We start from the raw sequence: 22356 nt of genomic DNA, 5'->3' as shown, positions 1-22356 counted from the left end.
TTTTGTGATGTTCGTTATTTGCATCTGTGGATTTGTTAGTAAGGAGAATAAAATCTGTTTTGATTTTAATAAGCCATTATAGTTGTAAAACTAAAAAAAAATTATATTGTACTTTTCTCATTTAAATATATTTATTTAGGAAAAAGATTGGCCTATTTTAATAGCCTATTTTATAGGCTATTTTTAAGATATATTTTTTTTTTTTAAATGTGCACCTTATGGAGCTTTGATTTCAAAAAAGGTACTCCTGTCCTATTGTTATGCAGTATTATTATTTTATTTTTTTTTACATTTTATTGTTATTTGAACAGCTGAGCATTTAATTATGAACCAGGTGAAGAAACCTGTTTACTATTTATTCAGTTGATTTTGCAACTGTTCACTGAAATGGCCGGTTTCAATAAAACTACTTGTGACGTCATATTTGGCTTTGACAGAACATTTGCTCTCACTTTGCGGAAAAAATATCGGGATATATATCGTATATCGATATTCAGCCTAAATATATCGGGATATGACTTTTTGTCCATATCGCCCAGCCCTAATATATATATATATATCAGAGTTCTGATAGGAAGGTAACGTCCGATTCCGGTCGAGTCTGAAACCACGCGATCGGACCCGATTTCCGATCACGTGATCGGATCTGGACATCCCTAGTTTCAATAACAATATACACTATTATACCATTCAAAAGCTTGATGTAAATGATATAAATCTAACAAATAAATGTAAATGTAACAAATATAACAAACAATGCTGTTCTTTCAATTTATCCCAAAAAAACCTGAAAAAATATTCTTAGCTCTTTTCAACATTAATAATAATAATAATAATACAAAATATTTTTGTAGAACATCAGATTGTTAAAAGGATTTCTGAAGGATTGTGTGACTGGAGTAATGATGCAAAAAATTCAGCTTTGAAAGTCAGCTTTGATTGTTCCTAATAAACTATTTATCTGCACTCGCAAGTGAATATTAAGTTATGTTGTGGGATATTTAAATATATTCTAAATAAACTACAAATTGTATAAATTTATTTTGTCCTCACATTCTTTCTTGTAACTCTTCCCTCTTAGTCACAAACCTGACTGAATGGCTCCTTATGCAGCTCATTATGCAGGCCTTTGACTTCTCGGGTGTAAATCCCAATGATATTCAAGATAGTTAACGCTTACTTGCATATGACTTTTTCAAAGAAAAAGTGTCTTAGAAATTTTCAATCAATATATTGTTTTCTGTAAGTGAGTGAGTAAACAAGATGATTTTCACATAATTTAGAAAGAAAAATTCTAGGCTACAAGCTCCAGTTCTCAAAAGTCCCGGGAACTAATGTTATTTATGTGTTTTATGGCCTTATTCAAGTTATTTAACATTTTTAGTTTTTCACTAACTACGCATACATTTTTTTCTTAAAAACACAATCATGTACATACATGCTGCTCACATACTATTATAGCCCAGTTTGTGCTGATTACAATAATATTAGACGTTAGCTATTTAGGTGTATAAGCAACTGAAAAAAGCACAAATGTCAGGGCATGAAAAAACTTCTCCAGGCCCCAAAAATACCTCAAAAAGACCTCAGAGGGTTAAAGCGCTATATAAATAAAGGTGACTTGACTTAAACTGAACTGAATGATGACATCACTGAATTCAATGAACTACCTTTCACTGTTATTTTGCAATTTTGAAACAGTTTTCCTAATTAATGTTGTTCAGTTGCTGTGACAATCTGTTTTGTTTAAAGCGCTATATAAATAAAGGTGACTTGACTAGACTATACAATCCAGTACGACAGCACAGCGTGCTAATAATTCATTCTGAACAAAGCCTATAGCTTTATTATAGCCCTTAACAATGTGCTGTTGCACACACAGATTCTGTTTATGGTATGTTATGAATATACAACATCACCTCTTGCTCATTATTATCATCAATTTGCCATCTTACCTAAAATCCACTGTTCAGAAAGATTGCAGCTCCCCTCTGTTTTTTTGCCATTATACTGTCCAATAAAGATTCCAGCCTGTCGCACACTCCGGCATACAGTTCCTCCACAAAGCTGTATGAGTTCTGTCAGGCTGTTGCAAGGAGGCTGGGAGTTTGGGGACACAAACATGGGCCGCTGATGCTGGAACAGATCCTGCTGATGTTCCCCAGCAGAGAGATGCTGCTGCAGACGGCATATCTGAAAGAAGAGAGAAAATTTTATAACAACTCTTGTTATTTTACCCAATCAAATCTCACTTTCGGACATGTCCAGTAGTCACTCAAAATGAGCCATTTACCAGTGTATGTGATCCTATGATGCCAGTTTTTGCCAACTAATTCAGCACTCCAGTTAGTCCAACAGTACACTAAACTGTTGAAACAGTAAGGAATCTGACTAAAGAACTGATGAGCTTTCAATAGAAGCGTAAACAGATCTCTTGAATGAAAAAAAATTAAACATTTTTATGGTTTATGTAAAAAACAGTGAGTCAAGACTACAGTCACTTTATAAGTTTTACACATGTAAAACATCTGCGTTTTACATCGTTCATGGTTGCGTTAAAGGGGTCATTTGATGCTGCTAAAAAAACATTTGGTGTAATTAAATGTTTATGCGGTTTAATGTAAAAAAAAAATACATATTAAACATTGTACATTATTGTTTCTCCTATATGGCCTGTCTTCTGTAACATGTTGATTTTTACAAGGCTCATCAGTCTGAAAAGCGTGCTGTGCTCTGATTGGCCAGCTATCCAGTGCATTGTGATTGGTGAATACCTCAAGCGTGTGATGGAAATGTAACGCCCCTTAACATGTTGTGATGCCCTGTCTGGCCAGAGCGACAAGACATAAACATTAAACCCATTATAAACATGATATAAAAATTATTTCCAGTCATGTTTTCTTAGAAGGCCAAACAAAGTAGTCTCGCTTTCTCAGCAAAACAGAGTCACACACCATGGCCTTAAGTGAGCGGAGTCCCACTTGAGTGAGCGTCTGTTGGGCTTGCTGCAACCACATGTGACGACCCTGGACTGGACTCCACTTCATCCATGGTGAAAGCCGATCCACAGTGTAAAGTTGATGTATTTCCTCAGTGACCAGCACAGATCAGCTCCAGGCATGATGAAGAGGATATCATCCTCTTTTGGAAGGCCAAACAAAGTTTCACTTTCACAGTGAAACACACAGTGTCTATACGACAAAGTGGCGGCAACAACAATACTACAACGGGAAAAAAGGTACTCCTTTCTTTGCCTGAACATCTGGGAGGCGTTATGCAAATCTTCCCACATAGTGACGTATAGATGCGGGTATGTGTTAGAACAAGCCATTTTGGGGGGTGTGGACGAGTCTTAATTTTTATAAAGAATACCTCTTTGGATTTGAGACTTTAGTCTTTGCAACATTATAGATTTTCTTTATGCACCAAGAGCTTGTAACACTCCAGAGAGAAAGGAAAATTTTTAATCGGTTCATATGAGCCTTTTAATAATATAATTGCATAAGTGACATAGCCCCCCCCCCCCCCCCAAAGGAGTGGCTTCCAGACGCTCGAAACAATCTAGGAGGGCGGTGGAGCGGAGGCGGAACAGGGGGAGGGACGGAGAACCAGGTCCATGTGGAAGTGCAGTGGCTGGGGACCGGGGCGGAGCAGGCAGAACTGGAGCCCTTCCTGGGCCTAACATGGAGATCAGGAGCCTTTCCTGGACCTGACATGGGAAACAGGGGCCCCTCCTGAGCCTAACATGGGAAACAGGGGCCCGCCATGGGCTTAACTCAGGAACAGGGGCCCGCCATGGGCTTAACTCGGAAACAGGGGCCCGCCATGGGCTTAACTTGGGAACAGGGGCCCGCCATGGGCTTGACTCCGGAACAGGGCTTAACTCGGAAACAGGGGCCTGCCATGGGCTTAACTCGGGAACAGGGGCCCGCCATGGGCTTAACTCCGGAACAGGGCTTAACTCGGGAACAGGAACCTGCTGTGGGCTTAACTCGGGAACAGGGTTAAGCCAGATACATTTACATTCAACATAAAACACACTCCCACATATATAAAAACTGTTGAAAAATAAAAGAAACAAATAAAAAGGCGATCGCTATAAGCTTATAATCCATCAGCTGACAGGTGCGTCAGAGCATGTCACGAGGGAGCGCCAAAATTCAAATATACTATCTTTCGCCTATCTTTCATTTATTCTTTTTTTCCGGTGGATTGTCTCATTCTGTTTGTGACACTGTACGCTGCAACACCATGCTGTTTTTTTACTACCAAGTCGCAGATTCTGACCGTGACTTATTCCATAACGGACACAAACAATTCTGTCCCTGAAGAACTGAAACGTAAACAAAGGAATTGTGATCCATATTACAATGTTATTGCTTCGTTGGACTAAACGTGCTCCATGAGATGTCGTTCAGTGGACCCTTACCTTCCTAACTAAACCGGGATTTACAGCTGTGGATGTGTTTATGACTCGTTATTACGACGGATCTGGTATGTACATCGTTTCCATTGTTCATGTTTGTATGTGTACTACTTACACAAATGTAGCAAATACAGTCTTTATAAGCTTTCCATTGAAAAACAGTGATCTGTCGTCGATGCTTGAGGCTTAGATCTTTATAATGATACATAGTTTGTCAAGATTAAATTTGTCCCGTTTCATTTAATCTATTCGTAAACACTGACACGTGCGAGTTTAGAGGCTTTCAGGACGAGGGCGTTCTGGTGCTGGCTAACAGGTTAAATGAGTTTTCAAAGGATCAGTTGTTAGCACTTGGGAGTCATTATAATGTTGTGTTTTCTGTTGCTGATAAATGGTTAAAGGAAAATTTTAAATCGTTCTTGACAGCATTCATCATTAGAAGAACGGCATCCACATTAATATTAGTCTGTTTCTCTCTTTTTCCGAGGTCACCGTAGCCACCAGATTCAGTCTGTATCCAGACCAGATGGTGGATCAGCACCTAGAAAGGACCTCTACAGCCCTGAAAGACAGCGGAGACCAGGACAACTAGAGACCCAGATACAGATCCCATGTAAATACCTTGTCTCAGAGGACCACAAGGACAAGACCACAGGAAACAGATGATTCTTCTGCACAATCTGACTTTGCTGCAGCCTGGAATTGAACTACTGGTTTCGTCTGGTCAGAGGAGAACTGGCCCCCCAACTGAGCCTGGTTTCTCCCAAGGTTTTTTCTCCATCCTGTCACTGATGGAGTTTTGGTTCCTTGCCGCTGTTGCCTCTGGCTTGCTTAGTTGGGGTCACTTCATTTTACAGCGATATCGTTGACTTGATTGCAAATAAATGCACACTATTTAAACTGAACAGAGATGACATCACTGAATTCAAAGATGAACTGCCTTTAACTATCATTTTGCATTATTGACACACTGTTTTCCTAATGAATGTTGTTCAGTTGCTTTGACGCAATGTATTTTGTTTAAAGCGCTATATAAATAAAGGTGACTTGACAGCTGCTTTGATAGAACAGAATGTTCTTGAAAAATAAACAGACAGTGTCTACTGTTCAGACAAGCAGAATGTATTTGACTTATGAGCAACAGAAGGATTTACTTTTGATAGAAATGAAGTCTAAGGAAAAAAATCGAACAGCAAAAAATTGAAGCAAGACATGATATTGAAAACAAGAGGTTGGAGCTTGAGCGTTATAAATTGGATTTGATAAATGCGGGGAAAATTTCTAGAGCCGAAGATCTTCTGGTGAGGGTAGTGACCAGGATCTGCTTAATTTTGATGTTGTCACAAATTTAAAACTTGTACCCAAGTTTGTTGAAAGTGAAATTGATTCCTTTTTTTCTCTGTTTGAGCGAGTAGCTGGTACTAGACGTCGGTCTGATTCAGAGCGTGATTCAGAGCTATTGCAATGCGTTTTCACGGGAAGAGCTCAGGAGGTTTTTTCTTCGTTAAGTACTCAGGATGTGGAAAAGTATGAATGTGTTAAATCAGCGGTTTTGAAAGCTTATGAATTGGTACCAGAAGCATATAGACAGCGATTTAGAGGTTGTCAAAAATCTGAAAGACAAACATGTGGAATTTGTGAGAGAAATTCAAACTCATTTTAATCGCTGGTGTTCTGCTTCTTATGTCGACACTTTAAGTGATTTAAAAGAGCTGGTATTGTTAGAGCAGTTTAAAAATTCAGTGCCACCCCGTATTGCTACTTATGTAACTGAGACTAAAGCTTTTATGGCATATGATGCTGCAGTCCTTGCAGATGAATATGCTTTAATTCACAAAAATCAGTTTGGACCGAAAGGCATTCAGAGAAATTAGACGAGTACCGGGTTGGGCTGTACATGATATGAGTAGGGAAAGCACCACTTTACCCTATTCCCGTGGTAAGCCAACCATTTGAACATTTAACTGTGAGGGCCCATTACCCAAATCTAAGGCAGGTAGTAAATATTTGCTTACAATATTGTGCCAAACAACTAGGTTTCCAGCTATTTGTTACGCTCAATTACTACAAAGACCGTTTTAAAAGCCTTAACACAATTCATTGCTCTGTTTGGAATTCCTAAGGTCATACAAACGGACCAAGGATCAAATTTTACTTTGAAAATATTTGCTCAAATATTAAAGCAGTTGCACGTTAAACATCAGAAAGCTAGCGGTACCAAATTCTCAAAGTCAGGGGGCTCTAGAACGCTTTCACCAGACACTGAAGTCGTTGCTAAGATCTTACTGCACGCACATGAAAGGTGATTGGGGACGGTTTGCCCTGGCTTCTTATGTCCGCTAGGGAAGCGTCCCAGGAAAGCACAGGTTTTAGTCCAAATGAGCTTGTGTTTGGACATTCGGTACGTAGTCTAATGTCACTTTTGTCTGAGGATTTGAAGGATGTTAATCCACCGAAGAATTTGTTAAGTTATGTAAGTGATTTTCGCAGGAGATTGTATGAGTCCTGTGGACAGGCAAAAGCGAATTTTGGGGCATTCACAAGATAGAATGAAGCGTTTATTTGACCATCGGGCAGAGGTTCGAATATTTAAGTCTGGTGATCAGGTACTCGCTTTAGTGCCAGTTGTAAGTTCTCCTTTTCAAGCAAAATTTGTAGGTCCTTATACTGTGTTGCGTCAGGTTTCAGACTTGAACTATTTGATTGAAACTCCTGATAGGAGGAAGAAGGCTCGTGTTTGCCATGTAAATGTATTGAAACCTTATTATGTACGTGATGCTGTTAAAGATGCTACCCAAGAGGATGCTAATTCTACTTTGAGTTTGGAGATTCCAAAAGGATGCCAAGTGAAACCTGTGCTTGTGGTTGGCGAAAGGGTTGAAACCTCTTTAAGAGCCATTCAGGGGGTGCCTGTTTCTGATGATGAGGGTCTAGATCCGGGTGTATCTCTTACACAAGGCTGTTTGGAAAACACAGAAGCACTTAAAAATTTGGGCATGATGTTAAAGCATCTCCCTGGGGTTCAATCTTCTGGTGTGACTGTTTTAATAAATGAGTATGTCTCTCTTTTCCCAGATACTCCCACACAGACAAATTTAATTAAACATGATATTGATGTGGGCGACGCAAAACCCGTTCTTCAACACTATTATCGTGTTCCGTTGGAGAAAAAGCGACATTTAGTGGCTGAGGTTGAGTATTTGTTAAAAAATGGGTTAGCGGAGCCTTCTTATTCCAGCTGGGCGTCTCCGTGTATTCTGGTTAAAAAAGCTAACAGCTCTTTTAAGCCCCTTTCACACTGCACGTCGGACCCGGCATATTGCCGGAACATTGCTGGGTCGCCTTCTGTGTGAAAGCAAACATGTCCCGGGATTGAATTCGGCATTGAACCCGGGTCAGGGACCTAGTAACATTGCCGGGTTCGACCCGGGACGAGCGCTGTGTGAACAAAAGCCAGATCTAATGCCGTGTCGAAGTTACGACACACGTTATCGCGCAACTCTTTTACCGGCTGTTTTGAAGGAAGATCAACGTTCGCGACGAAAAAATATGTGCAAACTGTAATGAAACAGAGATCAGTTTGTTCCTCATTTTCCGCGCTGCCGCCGAGACTGTTCGCCAGCTTCAGTGAAAGTATAACGTGCCTAACGTTTTCGACTCCTACATTACTCCTCATGCCCTGATGTCACGTGTCGTTACGGGATCTTTACAGGTTGTGTGTGAAAGCACGCACATATCCCGGGTAATCACTGGCAGTGTGAAAGTGCAAAATCTATCGACCTGGGAACAATTGCCGGAACACTTTACCCGTGTATTTGCCGGAATCGCAGTGTGAAAGGGGCTTTAGATTTTATATAGACTACAGGAAGGTTAATGCACTAACTAAACTTGTTTCCTTCCCTCTGCCAAGAATTGAAGATTGCATTGACCAGGTTGGGTCTGCCACTTATGTTAGCAAATTTGATCTGCTAAAGGGTTATTGCCAGGTGCCTTTAACAGCTAGAGCCCAAGAGATCTCTGCATTTGTTACTCCGTCAGGCCTATTTTCCTATAAGGTTGAGTTTTGGCCTGAGAAATGCTCCAGCTACGTTTCAACGATTGATGAATAGAGTTATTTTTGGCCTGGAAGGTTGTGCAGTTTATCTAGATGTAGTCGTGTATAGTGACACTTGGTTAGAACATCTTAGTCGGCTTAGAGCTTTGTTTGATCGTCTGGTTGCGGCTAACCTTACTGTTAATTTGAGCAAGTGTGAATTTGCTAAGGCCACTGTAATCTATCTTGGCAAGGTTGTAGGTCAGGGTCATGTATGTCCTGTTCGAGCTAAAGTGGCTGCAATTGATCAATTTCCTACTCCTAAAACTAAAAAAAGAGTTGATGGGGTTGCTTGGGATGGTTGGGTTTTATAGGGGGTTCTGTCAGAATTTTTCTACTGTGGCAGCTCCTCTTACCAACCTGCTTCGCGATAAAATAAAATCTTATTTTGAATCTAGTTTGGGTGTGGTGCAACAGTATGAGAGGTGCTAGTGTCCAAGTGATGATATGGGTTACATCTGGTGGTTGATGGGTGGAATGGTCCTGAGTGTAGTGCCCTCTACTGAAGTTCATGGGCACTCCATCTAATGATCGTGACACCATCGCTGCAAGGTCTCTGGCATTGGCTTGGGGTATCAGGGCCCTCAGATAGATGGTGGATGTTGGACCAACTAAAAATCTTTTTGACTTCTATTTTTAGAAAAAAGGTCACCTACATCTTGGATGGCCTGAGGGCGAGTACATAAACATCCCTTTAAAGGGTCGAGAAACCCCATTTCAGAACCAGTTAGTTCTCACCAGAGTTTTGAAAAATGCTGCATGACTGGGAATGGTGCTCTGGGGAGTGGAGGAGAAGAGAGAAGACAGACAACACGATGTCTTCAGATTCAGTTTTATTTTTCTCCAATTGAGTTAACATCAAAGTTCCCCTAATACATGCTGCAGTTCACTATTACACTATTGTCTCCAAACACTGCTCTCCTCTGGTGGAGTGCTTGCTGTTCTATCTACTGAAGGAAGATACAGCCATACTGCTCATTACTGTATACATCCCTCCCAGCTCCAACAACTACAACAGGAGCGAGGCACTAAATGATCAGTGTGCAGCAGACAGCCCATCCTGATTCTTTTCTCATCTTAGCTGGGGATTTCAGTCACGCAGACTTAAAGAGTGTCAGCCCTCTACATTGTGAGTAAATGAAAGTGAAAGTGACGTGACATTCAGCCAAGTATGGTGACCCATACTCAGAATTTGTGCTCTGCATTTAACCCATCCGAAATGCACACACACACAGAGCAGTAAACACACACACACTGTGAGCATACACCCGGAGCAGTGGGCAGCCATTTATGCTGCGGCGCCCAGGGAGCAGTAGGGGGTTCGATGCCTTGCTCAAGGGCACCTAAGTCGTGGTATTGAAGGTGGAGAGAGAACTGTACATGCACTCCCCCCACCCACAATTCCTGCCGGCTCGGGACTCAAACTCACAACCTTTCGATTGGGAGTCCGACTCTCTAACCATTAGGCCACGACTTCCCCCCCACTCGCATGTGAGACTAAATCTTCACTTTGGGCAACTAAATGATGTCTAATATGAGCCAATGGCTAATAATTTCTCTGATTTTACTCGTCAGAGTGTGAGTTGGAGGCTAAGTAACATCTCCCGATATTTCACCGGTTTTCGACTATTCTGATGTTTTGCTAGACATTCTTGTCGGCGGAGCGGCTGCACTGATCACACGCTTCAAGAGGACGCGCAGGCGGGGAAAGCGAGCGGGAGCGCTCGTGAGACTCAGAAAACGCGGATTTCGAACGCCGTTGCCTAGCATCCATCTGGCAAATCTCCGCTCTCTTCCCAACAAAACGGACGAACTGCTTCTGCTCTCTCGGACAAATAAAGATTTCTCTCACTCTGCTGCTCTGTGTTTCACGGAAACTTGGCTGAATGACACCATACCGGACAGCGCGCTCCATCTGCCGGACTTTCAGCTGTTTAGAGCGGATCGCGACGCAGAATCAACGGGGAAATCGCGCGGCGGCGGGACATGCTTTTACATCAATGAACGGTGGTGTACAGATGTAACTGTGTTAAAGAAGACGTGCTGCTCAAATCTCGAAACGCTCTTCATTAACTGCAAGCCGTTCTATTCGCCGCGGGAGATTCATTCGTTCATTCTGGTTAGTGTTTACATCCCTCCTCAAGCGCACGTGAGCTCAGCTTTACAGGAACTCGCTGAGCACATCACAGAGATAGAACAACAACACCCAGACTCTGTTTTAATCATTCTTGGGGACTTTAATAAAGCCAATCTCTCCCGTGAACTGCCAAAATACAGACAGCATGTTACTTGTCCCACAAGAGACAGTAATATATTGGATCACTGTTACACAACAATGAAGGATGCATTTCACTCTGTTCCACGAGCAGCTTTGGGACGTTCTGATCACCTTCTGGTTCATCTTATACCGACCTACAGGCAGAAACTAAAATCAGCTAAACCTGTATTAAGGACTGTAAAAAGATGGACTAATGAAGCAGAGCAGGATTTACAATCTTGTTTTGACCTCACTGATTGGAGTGTTTTTGAAGCTGCTTCCACCGATCTGGATGAACTCACAGAGACCGTAACATCATATATCAGTTTCTGTGAGGATATGTGTATTCCTACCAAGACTCAACTAAATTACAACAATGACAAACCGTGGTTCACTGCAAAACTCAGACAGCTCCGTCAGGCCAAAGAAGATGCTTACAGGAAGGGGGACAATGTCTTGTATAAACAGGCTAAATACACACTGGAAAAGGAGATCAGAGTGGCAAAGAGGAATTATTCTGAAAAAATAAGGACTCAGTTCACTTCGAACGACTCAGCATCAGTGTGGAAAAGTCTAAAGAAGATCACCAATTACAAGACACCACCCCCCAGCACTGTGGAGAATCAACGACTGGCAGACGATCTGAACGAGTTTTACTGCAGGTTTGAAAGAACACCCATCACCTGCCCTGAACACCTCTCCACACAACCATTCACACCAATAACAACTCCTGCAACCAACCCTGAATGCCTCTCCAAACAACCGTTCACACCATTAACAGCTCCTGCAACCCATCCTGAACACCTCTTCAATCAAGCACTCTCACCATTCACACCTCCTGCATCCCCCCTCTCCCCCACACCTGCAATACAGACAGCGAGGATGCGGTGCGCCAGGTCTTCCGGAAGCAGAAAAGGAAAAAAGCACCAGGCCCAGATTGTGTTACACCAGCCTGTCTGAAATCCTGTGCTGACCAGCTGGCCCCCATCTTCACAAAGATCTTCAACAGATCGCTGGAGCTGTGCGAAGTCCCTTCATGCTTAAAACGCTCCACCATCATCCCCATCCCCAAGAAACCCAAAATTACAGGACTAAATGACTACAGGCCTGTGGCTTTAACATCCGTAGTCATGAAGTCATTTGAAAAACTGGTGCTGGCTCACCTGAAGGACATCACTGGACCCTTGCTGGATCCTCTTCAGTTTGCCTACAGAGCAAACAGGTCTGTGGACGATGCAGTAAACATTGGACTGCTTTATGTTCTGCAACACCTAGACAGACCGGGGACCTATGTGAGGATCCTGTTTGTGGACTTCAGCTCGGCTTTTAACACGATCATGCCAAACCTCCTCATGCCCAAACTAACTCAGCTCTCCGTGCCCACCTCCGTCTGTCAGTGGATCAACAGCTTCCTGACAGACAGGCAGCAGCTAGTGAGGCTGGGAAAATACACATCCAGCACCCGTACAATCAGCACCGGAGCTCCCCAGGGCTGCGTTCTCTCCCCACTGCTCTTCTCCCTGTACACTAACGATTGCACATCTAAGGACCCCTCTGTCAAGCTCCTGAAGTTTGCAGATGACACCACACTCATCGGCCTCATTCAGGACGGTGACGAGTCTGCTTACAGGCAGGAGGTTAAAGAGCTGGCTGTCTGGTGCACTCTCAACAACCTGGAGCTTAACACGCTCAAAACAGTGGAGATGATCGTGGACTTCAGGAGAAACCTCCCTGCACTCCCTCTACTCACCATCATGAACAGCACTGTGACTGCAGTGGAGTCATTCAGGTTCCTGGGCACCACTATCTCTCAGGACCTGAAGTGGGACATTCACATTGACTCCATTGTGAAAAAGGCCCAGCAGAGGTTGTACTTCCTTCGCCAGCTGAGGAAGTTTAACCTGCCACAGGATCTGCTGAAACAGTTCTACTCCACCATCATCGAATCCATCCTCTGCACTTCAGTAACTGTCTGGTTCAGCTCAGCTTCTAAATCTGACCTCAGAAGACTACAGAGGGTAGTCCGGACTGCTGAGCGAATCATCGGTTCAACTCTCCCATCTATTCAAGAACTGTACTTATCCAGAGTGAGCAAAAGGGCTGTTAAAATCACTCTGGACTCCTCACATCCAGCACACTCCCTCTTTGAACTGTTGCCATCTGGTCGACGCTACAGAGCACTGAGCACCAGAACGACCAGACACAGGGACAGTTTCTTCCCTCAGGCAATCCATCTTATGAACAGCTGATAAACACTGAACACAGTACACTTTATATCTATATACACATACACTTAATTTATCTAACACACATACTTAGTATACACTTACATTTTGCACATAATATACATGTACATACATAACTGCATTTTTGTAATATACCTGCCTACAATTGTCAATTTGTATATTGTCAATCCTTATCTACTTATTTGTATTTTTTGTATTTTTATATTCTTTTATTATGTGTTTTATGTTCTGTCGCTGTCATTCTGTTGTACTGCGGAGCTTCTGTCACGAAAACAAATTCCTCGTATGTGTAAACATACCTGGCAATAAAGCTCATTCTGATTCTGATTCTGATTAGTTTAGCACATATTTTCACTCGCTGAACACTCTGAGCACTTCAGTTTCACTCTCTGTCAAGCAATCTGTGCTGTTTCTCAGTTCATCTGAATGGATCCTTGACTGTGGGAATAGATGTGCGATGCACTTGTATTTGACATATCGTAAATTCTAGTGTGAAGGCGCAGGGCTAGCCATCGCTTTGTCTCACACACACGCACAGAGAGAGAGAGTGAATTGACACCCATGCTACATGTAAATGATACATGTACCTTTGGAATTCTTCAGCTTTTAAGAACTACCAGGTTTTTTTAGTATTGGGCGGCGCTAATCTCATTAGCTGGCGCTCACCAATTATCGTCCCCGTTTTGATTTCAGCCAATCAGTTTGAGTGAACGCACAAAACCTGATTAATATTCATTTTATAGTTTTATAGTTCTTATTAATAGAATTCTTATCATTATCTTATCAGTATTTTTGTTAGTATTTTCCTAATTTAATTTTTTATAGAAACTAGAGCTGAAACAACAAATCGATTTAATCGATTAAAATCGATTATTAAAATAGTTGTCAACTAATTTAGTCATCGATTCGTTGCTAAATAACTTATTTGCCATAAGCGGCTCATTTCGTGCATATTTCAAATCTGTGGTGACCAAAGTGTGGCAGTAATGAGCCACCGGAGGTTTTACTCAGCCAGTACAACGGGAGAAGTAGCAAATAGCCAATAGCTGGCCTCGTTTTATGTCACGTGCTTCCCGAAACAGCGTCTCTGCAGCATTCAGCGGGATGTGGTGGGAGTACTTTACTTTGAGCCTTTCACATATCGCGTCTTTTGCGCGCTCATGTTCCTTATTTCCAATGTAGGCGCGCAGTATGCGAGCTCGTAATGGAAGCGACGCGGTCGTGACTCGCCCGTTTTTCCAGGCCCGTCCGCACCGCATCGAGTTAAAAACATTTCAACTTTCAGAATGCGGCAAGCGCACCGCGGGTCATGTGACAAGAACTAAATCAGCTTCATCCTTTCCCGTAACAACGTTAAAAGCTCAGCCAAGATGAAGGAACAGCTGATCATAGCTGTATATGGATTGCCATTTTGAAATAAATTTAGTAGCAGAGCTACTGCAAGCGATTTTTAGAGCTGCAAATCCATTTATCCTTTGCTGAAATTTCTGCGTCTTCAAGGAGAGAGCACGTCATGGTTGCTTAGCAAAGGCAGACGCCTAAGGGGCGCTTCTGCCCGAGCGCTTTGGAAAGGTGTGTCGTTTACCAGTTCATAATTCAGTCGTGCAGCCTAATTATGACTGAATGAGAGAGGTAAATGTTTAAAGATATTTGAAATGCACTTTTTTTCTAAGTATTCACTGCTCTTTTTCACACAGCAGGTTTTTTGTGTGTGTCCAATTTTTTTTCTGGACAACCTTCTGATGGATTTTACTTTAAATTGTGAGTTCCATTCAGGTTTCATGCCATTGGCACTTTTTTCGAAGGATTGTTTACAATTTCACAGCAAAAGCTATAAAGCTGTTTCCCAGTAAATAATAAAATACAATGCACTGCAATTTTATTCAGTTTTATCCTTATTCTTCTTGAAAATATGTTCTGAAAGATTCCTTAATAAGCTTTGTTCAGGATGTTAAACTACTTTAGGAGCTCTAAGGACTGCCATGGTGAAAACATTATTTGAAATCTCCTTGTGAAATTTGCTAGAGTATGGGTCAGTGTTTTGATTGCAGAAGAGTTCAACAAAAGGATTACTAACACATAATAAAACAACTCCAGGTATATTTTTGATGAGGATATGACAATGCAAAATGGTTAAAATCTCTTAAAAATCTATGCTGAATGATAAATACCCTTTATTTATAATTTACTTGGGGGGGGGGGGGGGATGGAAAAAAACTAAAATATAAGTACATAAACAGATTAATCGATTAATCGTAAAAATAATCGACAGATTAATCGATTATCAAAATAATCGTTAGTTGCAGCCCTAATAGAAACACAGCACTACCACCAGTCCAGTTAATATGTTCTGTTGAAATTACTAATATGCAAAGTTTTATCATTAAATTATACTTGATTCTATCCATATTGTAATGCTTGACTGAATGATTTTAAGTGTACTTTCAGATAATTAAAAAACTGTGCCACTTTACAAATCAGATATATATGTCTGATTGTGTTGAATGCTGAACTAAAGTCTATGATCAGCATTCTGACGTATGAGTTTTTTTCGTCCAGATGTGTGAGTGCTGAGAAGAGGGCAGTGGCGATTGCATCATCAGTCAAGCAGTTGGACTGATATGCAAACTGGTAGGGGTCCACAGAGGAGGGGAGACAGACTTGATGTGGTGCATGACTAGTCGTTCAAAGCATTTCATGAGAATAGGAGTAAGTGCAACTGGACAGTGGTCATTGAAGCAGGATGGAGACGACTTCTTCGGGACTAGAATCATGGTGGTAGCTGTGAAGCATGTGGGGACGACAGTCAGACTTAGTGAGATGTTGAAAATGTCTGTGAAGACATCAGTGAGTTCCACTGCACAGTCTCTAAAAACATGCCCAGGAATGTTGTCAGGACCCGGAGCTTTGCGTGCATTGATCCTGCTGAGGGATCTCCTCACAGTCTGTAGACCTCCCCTGTCATCCACGGCTTCTGGTTGGCCTGAACAGTGATGTTCTTTGTGACTGTTAGCATGCTCCTCTGACCGTCAATGGTGTGACTGTGGAGAGAGTGAGCAACACCAAGTCTCTGAGTGTGCACATCACAGAGGACCTCTCCTGGATTGCCACACTGTAGCACTGGCCACGAAAGCACAGCTGTGCTTCTACTTCCTCCGCGAACTGAGAAGAGCCAGAGCCCTGGCCCCCATCATGTGCACACGTTCTACAGAGGCACAATCGAGAGCATTCTGACTAGCTGCATCACTGTGTGGTATGGCACCTGCAACGCGTCCTGCTGAAAGACCCTTCAATGCATAGGGAAAGCAGCTGAGAAGATTGTTGTTGTCTCTCTTCCCTCCCTCCAGGATATTTGCACGGGTGCTCCTTGCACTAGCTACCAGTTGCGGCTCGCATTAAGTTCAAGACATTGATGCTTGCATATAGAACAGCCACAGGCTGTCTGAGAGTTTAGCTCCACGTAGCATAGCCTATCATCAAAATATAATAGCCTAATTATTTTTGTTCGGGGGCTTTTATAAAAATAGTCTGCGCTGCGAATCATTTCAGAAAGCTAACAGTTATAACACCAGCAATAAACCCTTTTTTTTTATATAAGTTGAGCTCAAAACTCACTTTCAGTCAGCAGGAGTCTTTGCAATAACTTGACCTGATGTGAATTATAATCACCATACAAGGTAGAAATATTTATAAACGATGCAAAAGACTGTGCACGCTAAACATTAACATTACCATTGTAAACATGGTAAATATGACCACTTGAAGAAATCAGATGTCAGCTTCTTATTCTCTATCACAATCGTGTAATTATTTAGTAACTTATATTATCTGTCATAAGTCTCGTCTCAAGAGTTTTGCTCCACATAGCCTATCATAGAAATATAATAATGTTTTACGTTCGGGAGCTTTTATAAAAATGGAGATATTAATCTATTAATCTACAGCAAATAAACAGAAACAGACTCGACTGAATAAGCAAGCTATTTTCATAAGCATTAAAAATAAATAAAATATAAATACATTTATTTCTGTGAGATTAATTTATCAGGACTCAAAATTAATTCATTATGATCAATGTATCACGTATTCTATAGTAAAACAGATGCTTTTGAATTTAAATATTTAACAAAGCATGCAAACAAACGGCAGCTTTAATTATGTTCGTTTTGTGATCGCGCTAGTTCCAGTGACTTATTTCTTAGTTTTCTGATAACTTCTCTTTGTTGCTGAAATGATGGCGTTTCAGGACGGTGTTCTGAGAGTGGTGTAAAGGGCATGTTTTAGTGACGCGCAGCGTACTTCAGGCCCTGACTGTGGAAACGCTGTGCTATTCTGGACCTCGGTGCTACTGGCACGAGGCTATGAGCCCCGCCCGGCCCGTTTTAACCCCTGACTCGCACTGGCCCGACAGTGGAAATGCGGCTACTGATTATAGTCACACTGATGATACATGGAGCAACTTTTTGAGCAATGTTGCCAGGCAACTTTTAAATAAAACAGCACAGTGGTCCTGTCACAATTGCTGTATAGTTTACATCAGTTTAAGCTCAATAAAATGGCACATAATGGTCACAAAATTGCCTATCACGTGCATCTGAATGATAAAACGGCAAAAGGAAAACGAGTTAGTGACAGAAGTGACAATAGTTTTTATTTCATTTTATAGCTTCAGGAGAAAGTAGAAGTTAATAATAGATGAATGAAGAGCCAAATTGTTTTTTTGTTGTTGTTTTTTTTTACAAAACGTGAGCCGGTCACTAGTGTAATACAAAGAAAAAGAGTCCCAAAACTGTAAATGACAAACCCTTTTATCAGAATAAAAGGGACAAAGTTTTTGATTGCTATAAACGCTGTTTAAGAAAAATAAGGACATTGTGTAATTTCCTTCCTCCTGCAACTTCCTATAGCATTAAGTAACACAAACAGGAGCCCTCCGACGCAATGTAATGGGGAGATATGATTCAGCCCCTGCACCTGAGCAATGACAGGCCTTCCTGCTCTGATTTTGGGGGAAAGTAGCAATCATTTCAGAAATGAGGGGGACAGAAATGTAAAATGTAATAATAATAATGATAGGCCTAATAGTATGCATTTATATATATGTCTAATGGACCAAAAAAAATACTTATTTAAAATGGCAAAAAATAAAATACACTGCTGGACAACAGCCATTCATTTGTCTTCAATAATATGTTTTTATATATTATACTAATGACAATTTTATGGTTATGATTGTATAAACAAAAACTTTTTCAATTTTTATCAGAATAAGGCAGAAAATACATTTTATAGCTTCTGTACTGTAATTAATGCTATGTTAATTACCACTGTATCATTCATATAAATGACTTGAAAAACACACATAAACCATATAGCAGCCATATCACCCTGTAGCTGTTGACTGGTTGCTCAATGAAGCTAAGCAGGGTTGAGCCTGGTCAGTACCTTGATGGGAGACCTCCTGGGAATACTAGGTTGCTCCTGAAAGAGGTGTTAGTGAGGCCAGCATGGGATGCTCACCCTGTGGACTGTGTGGGTCCTAATGCCCCAGTGTAGTGATGGGGACACTATACTGACAAAAAGCACTGTCTTTCGGATGAGACATTAAACTGAGATCCTGACTCTCTGTGGTCATTAAAAATCCCCTGGCATCCTGGCCAAATTCGCCCACTGGCCTCTGACCATCATGGCCTCCTAACCATCCCCATATCTGCTGATTGGCTTCATCACTCTGTCTCCTCTCCATCAATAAGCTGGTGTGTGTCTACTGTCTTCACATTTCATCAGTTAAGGTTTATGCTTAGCAACAGCGGGATGCTTTTGTCCATATTAGGGATTTCCTGGCATTAAAATTTATTTCTATCATACGAGTACGTTTTGGACTTTCTGCAAAAGATTGGCATCTGGCCTCAAGTATGAATGAAATATACAGCACATGAGAGTGTTCAGCGCTCCATGATGTTCATGTTTAGAATAAAAATAAAACCTATCCAAAACGACGTGACTATCTTGTCTCTTTTAATTTAAATCTAGTTTAATCACATTGGCCCTTGAAAACCTCTACGTTAAACACTTGCCTGAGAAAAAGTGAATGGGAAGAGTTTAAGTTTTATTAAAAGTCGGAGGGACACCTCCCATGCAACAGAAAGCCACCACAGAGGGATGAAAGAGCCATGGGGTTGCCGACTCCTGTGAGAGCTGAAAGCATTATCATACTGACCTATGAAGTAACAAAAAAACAAACTAAAAACAATTACTGAATTTTCCGGACTATAAGTCGCAATTTTTTTCATAGTTTGGCTGGTCCTGCGACTTATAGTCAGGTGCGACTTATCACAATTAATTTGACATGAACCGAGAGAAATGAACCAAGAGAAAACATTACCGTCTACAGCCGCGAGAGGGCGCTCTATGCTGCTCAGTGCTCCTGTAGCCTACACTGAAAACACAGAGCGCCCTCTCGCGGCTGTAGATGGTAATGTTTTCTCTTGGTTCTTGGTTCTAAATAAATGCGACTTATAGTCCAGTGCGACTTACATGTTATTTTCCTCGTCATGACGTATTTTTGGACTGATGCAACTTATACTTAGGTGCGACTTCTAGTCCGAAAAATACGGTATATTTGACTCGCAGCTCTTCTGGATTACCTTGCGTTGAAAAAGCACCAGACGTTTCTGAACACTGAATAGGTGCAATTTTTTTTTGTAACTTCTCTTTTTGGAACAAAGAGGACATTTTAAGTTTTGGAAATGTGTTTCCCAACCCTGTTCCTGGAGATGTGTTTGATAATGTGCACCTCCAAGAACAGGGTTGAGTAATGTGTTGAAGTACACCATACACAAGCTTTTAAACTTAAAATAATAAACAGTGAATAACATTGAATTTATTATGAATACTTTAAATAATACACAAGTTTAATATTTAGTACACTGATTTGTCAAAAGTGGAATAAAGAATTAAATAAAAAATGTTGAGGTACATATCCAGTGAATACTGTCACGCACTCTAGACTGAAAAGGAGCCTTGATAGTCATCATAAAGCAATGTTCTCTCAGGTGTTAATGAATGTGACGACAAGAACTTGATATCCAAGCAGGAGACACCCAAGGGGTTAAAAGACAAAACATCCTCTGAGCGGAATTATTTCCTCCCTCAACACCTGCCTTCCCCTTCCTCCATGTCAGCTTTTCAGGACAATATACTGTGATCATATGAAATGAGGAAATGCTATGACAAACTGGCCTAATAGTATTCTATTTTTAAATTTCCAATACTAATGCAGAATCAGACTTCAATTTTAATTGAATATAGACTGACTGTAATTTCGAAAAGCTAACGCATCTTTTAATTAACCATAAGTCATTAGTTTAAAAGCTTTTACAACAGTCACAACAGTCTCAGTTTGCTACGTCACAAACCAAAAATAGAGCAAAAAACCCATGAAGCCATGGTTTAATGTGAGTTTAGAACTGTTAACTTGCATTATAGCCCGTGGAAACAGTGTAAAAGTAGCCCGGAGTCAGACCCACCTCTCCCACATTGCTGTCTGCGAATTAAGAATCACAAATGGATGTATTTAAGGCTACAAGGCATTTCAGGACATAACATTATCAAGTAACTTTAACGTATGTTACAGTATTCACTGTAGTTGTCTGCTAGTAAAAACAGTTTTATCAGTCATTATCTTTGTATGCCATTGTTTTGCATTTGCTACAGTTCAGTTGATCAGGAGGCACTGGCTGGTGTCACTGAGTGGAGGTGGGACTAATTTGCATATTCATAGATCAGCATATAGGCTAGTAAATGAGGGTGTGTTACACTCAAGCTATTTTAATGAGCTATTTCATGAGAATTATTAACACAAGAAAAAAAAACATTTAAATATGTCATTCTAATCATCAAAGATAAGTTTTAAGAGATAAAATATTTGAATACGGGGGACTTTAATTACAAATCATACTAACAAAATCTGAGTAGCAAGTTAACCTGAAAAAGTTACAATTTGTAAATTTCTACAGAATTTCTGAGGATGTTTTACCCATCTTTATTTTATATTTTTCAAAAACCTAAAACCTCATTTTGAGTTTCCAATGACAAAATTCTCAGACTTTTGGACCCCGTTGTACTCAAGATCTAGGGAAGGAAATTATGGTCTAGAAATGATAGCGTGAGTGACAACTGAAAGACCAACCTCTTTATCTCTCTTTAAACATGCAGGGGGACTAGAGCTTTGAAGATGAGAATGTAGAAGCACGAAAGCACAGCAAAACACACATCTGGACATGTGTTCCTATGGTTTGACTTGAACCCTGCTGAAGTTGCATTACTTGAATTATACAGCTGCATCCTGAGTTGCTTTTTTTCTGTAGCAGCCCTCTAAGAAAAAAACAAATACAACCATTGCGTCCGCATCCTCTCCCACTGGTAGGGCCCACTGTCTTAGCTTTGACTGGAGCAGATACAGACAAGGAGGAGCATCCAGCAGGAAGAATTTAATTAGAGATCTTGTCTGGTTGGATAGTTCTTTATGGTCCCTTATCCAAGCAGCACTTTTCAAACGGAGGCCACAGGTCATGGGAGGAGTGTCAGTACTTTCACAGAGGACTCTGTTAAGAAAACAGCCTCTTAGACTGATGAGAGATGAGTAAAAGCAGCCAGGGAGCAAATGATACTCTATTTGTGCTTCTGTGACACTGTCTCCTCCTCCTTCTCTTGATGGCATATAAGAGAAGCTCACACACAGTGGGAGCACAATCCTGGAAAAGGAGAATCAACTGGATGTAGACACTGAGAGGCTTTATTCTTGCAACATCCAGACCTCTAATTAATTACTCGCACAGGTAGTAGTATTAAAGTTTCAGAACAAACATGTTGAATGCTGGGATACTATTACTACTAAGTTATTGCCTTAGTGTTGGGCAAGCATTTACAGCCAATTCAGATACAACAGGAAAGAAGCAGTACCAGATCCAGAATGGGCCATGCACCTACACCTTTCTGCTTCCAGAACCACAGGACTGCGAAGGCCCTTCGAGCACCTACACCAACCAAGTGCAACGAGATGACCTGGTTGACTATGACAGCTCAATCCAAAGACTGGAACAACTAGAAAACATCATGGAAAACAACACGCAATGGCTGCAGAAGGTACAACATTTCTCTTGTATATCACTGTAAAGAAATTAATTGTACTTTTGAAAAGTAGATTACATTTTTGGATTTACATTTTTTTTGTGCTTTTTAAAATTGTTTTGAAAGCAGTTTTCTAAATATATATGTGAACTACACCCGAGTCTGCTTAAAAGGTGGACAGAAGAACAGTTCAAAAGTACTG

General features: G+C 41.0%; 2 protein-coding genes across 4 annotated transcripts in view; one reads left to right on the top strand and one right to left on the bottom strand.

Moving 5' to 3' along the window:
* The window catches only part of mcph1 (microcephalin 1), a 126460-nt gene that overhangs the window by 20636 nt on the left and 83468 nt on the right, over positions 1–22356 (bottom strand). For all 3 annotated transcript variants that reach the window (XM_059566799.1, XM_059566797.1, XM_059566798.1), the window contains one exon: positions 1956–2193. In XM_059566799.1, coding sequence (XP_059422782.1) covers positions 1956–2193 — 238 coding nt within the window. The remainder of the gene's footprint in view (positions 1–1955; positions 2194–22356) is intronic.
* Positions 21563–22356, top strand: part of angpt2a (angiopoietin 2a) — a 40646-nt gene continuing 39852 nt past the window's right edge. The window contains exon 1 of the mRNA XM_059566800.1: positions 21563–22169. Within this exon, the coding sequence (XP_059422783.1) occupies positions 21891–22169 (279 nt within the window). The 5' untranslated portion in view covers positions 21563–21890. The remainder of the gene's footprint in view (positions 22170–22356) is intronic.

This window comes from Carassius carassius, chromosome 14 (genome assembly GCF_963082965.1).
Source record: "Carassius carassius chromosome 14, fCarCar2.1, whole genome shotgun sequence".
In the NCBI taxonomy this organism is placed as follows: Eukaryota; Metazoa; Chordata; class Actinopteri; order Cypriniformes; family Cyprinidae; genus Carassius; species Carassius carassius.
This window is presented reverse-complemented; position numbering and strand designations above follow the sequence as displayed.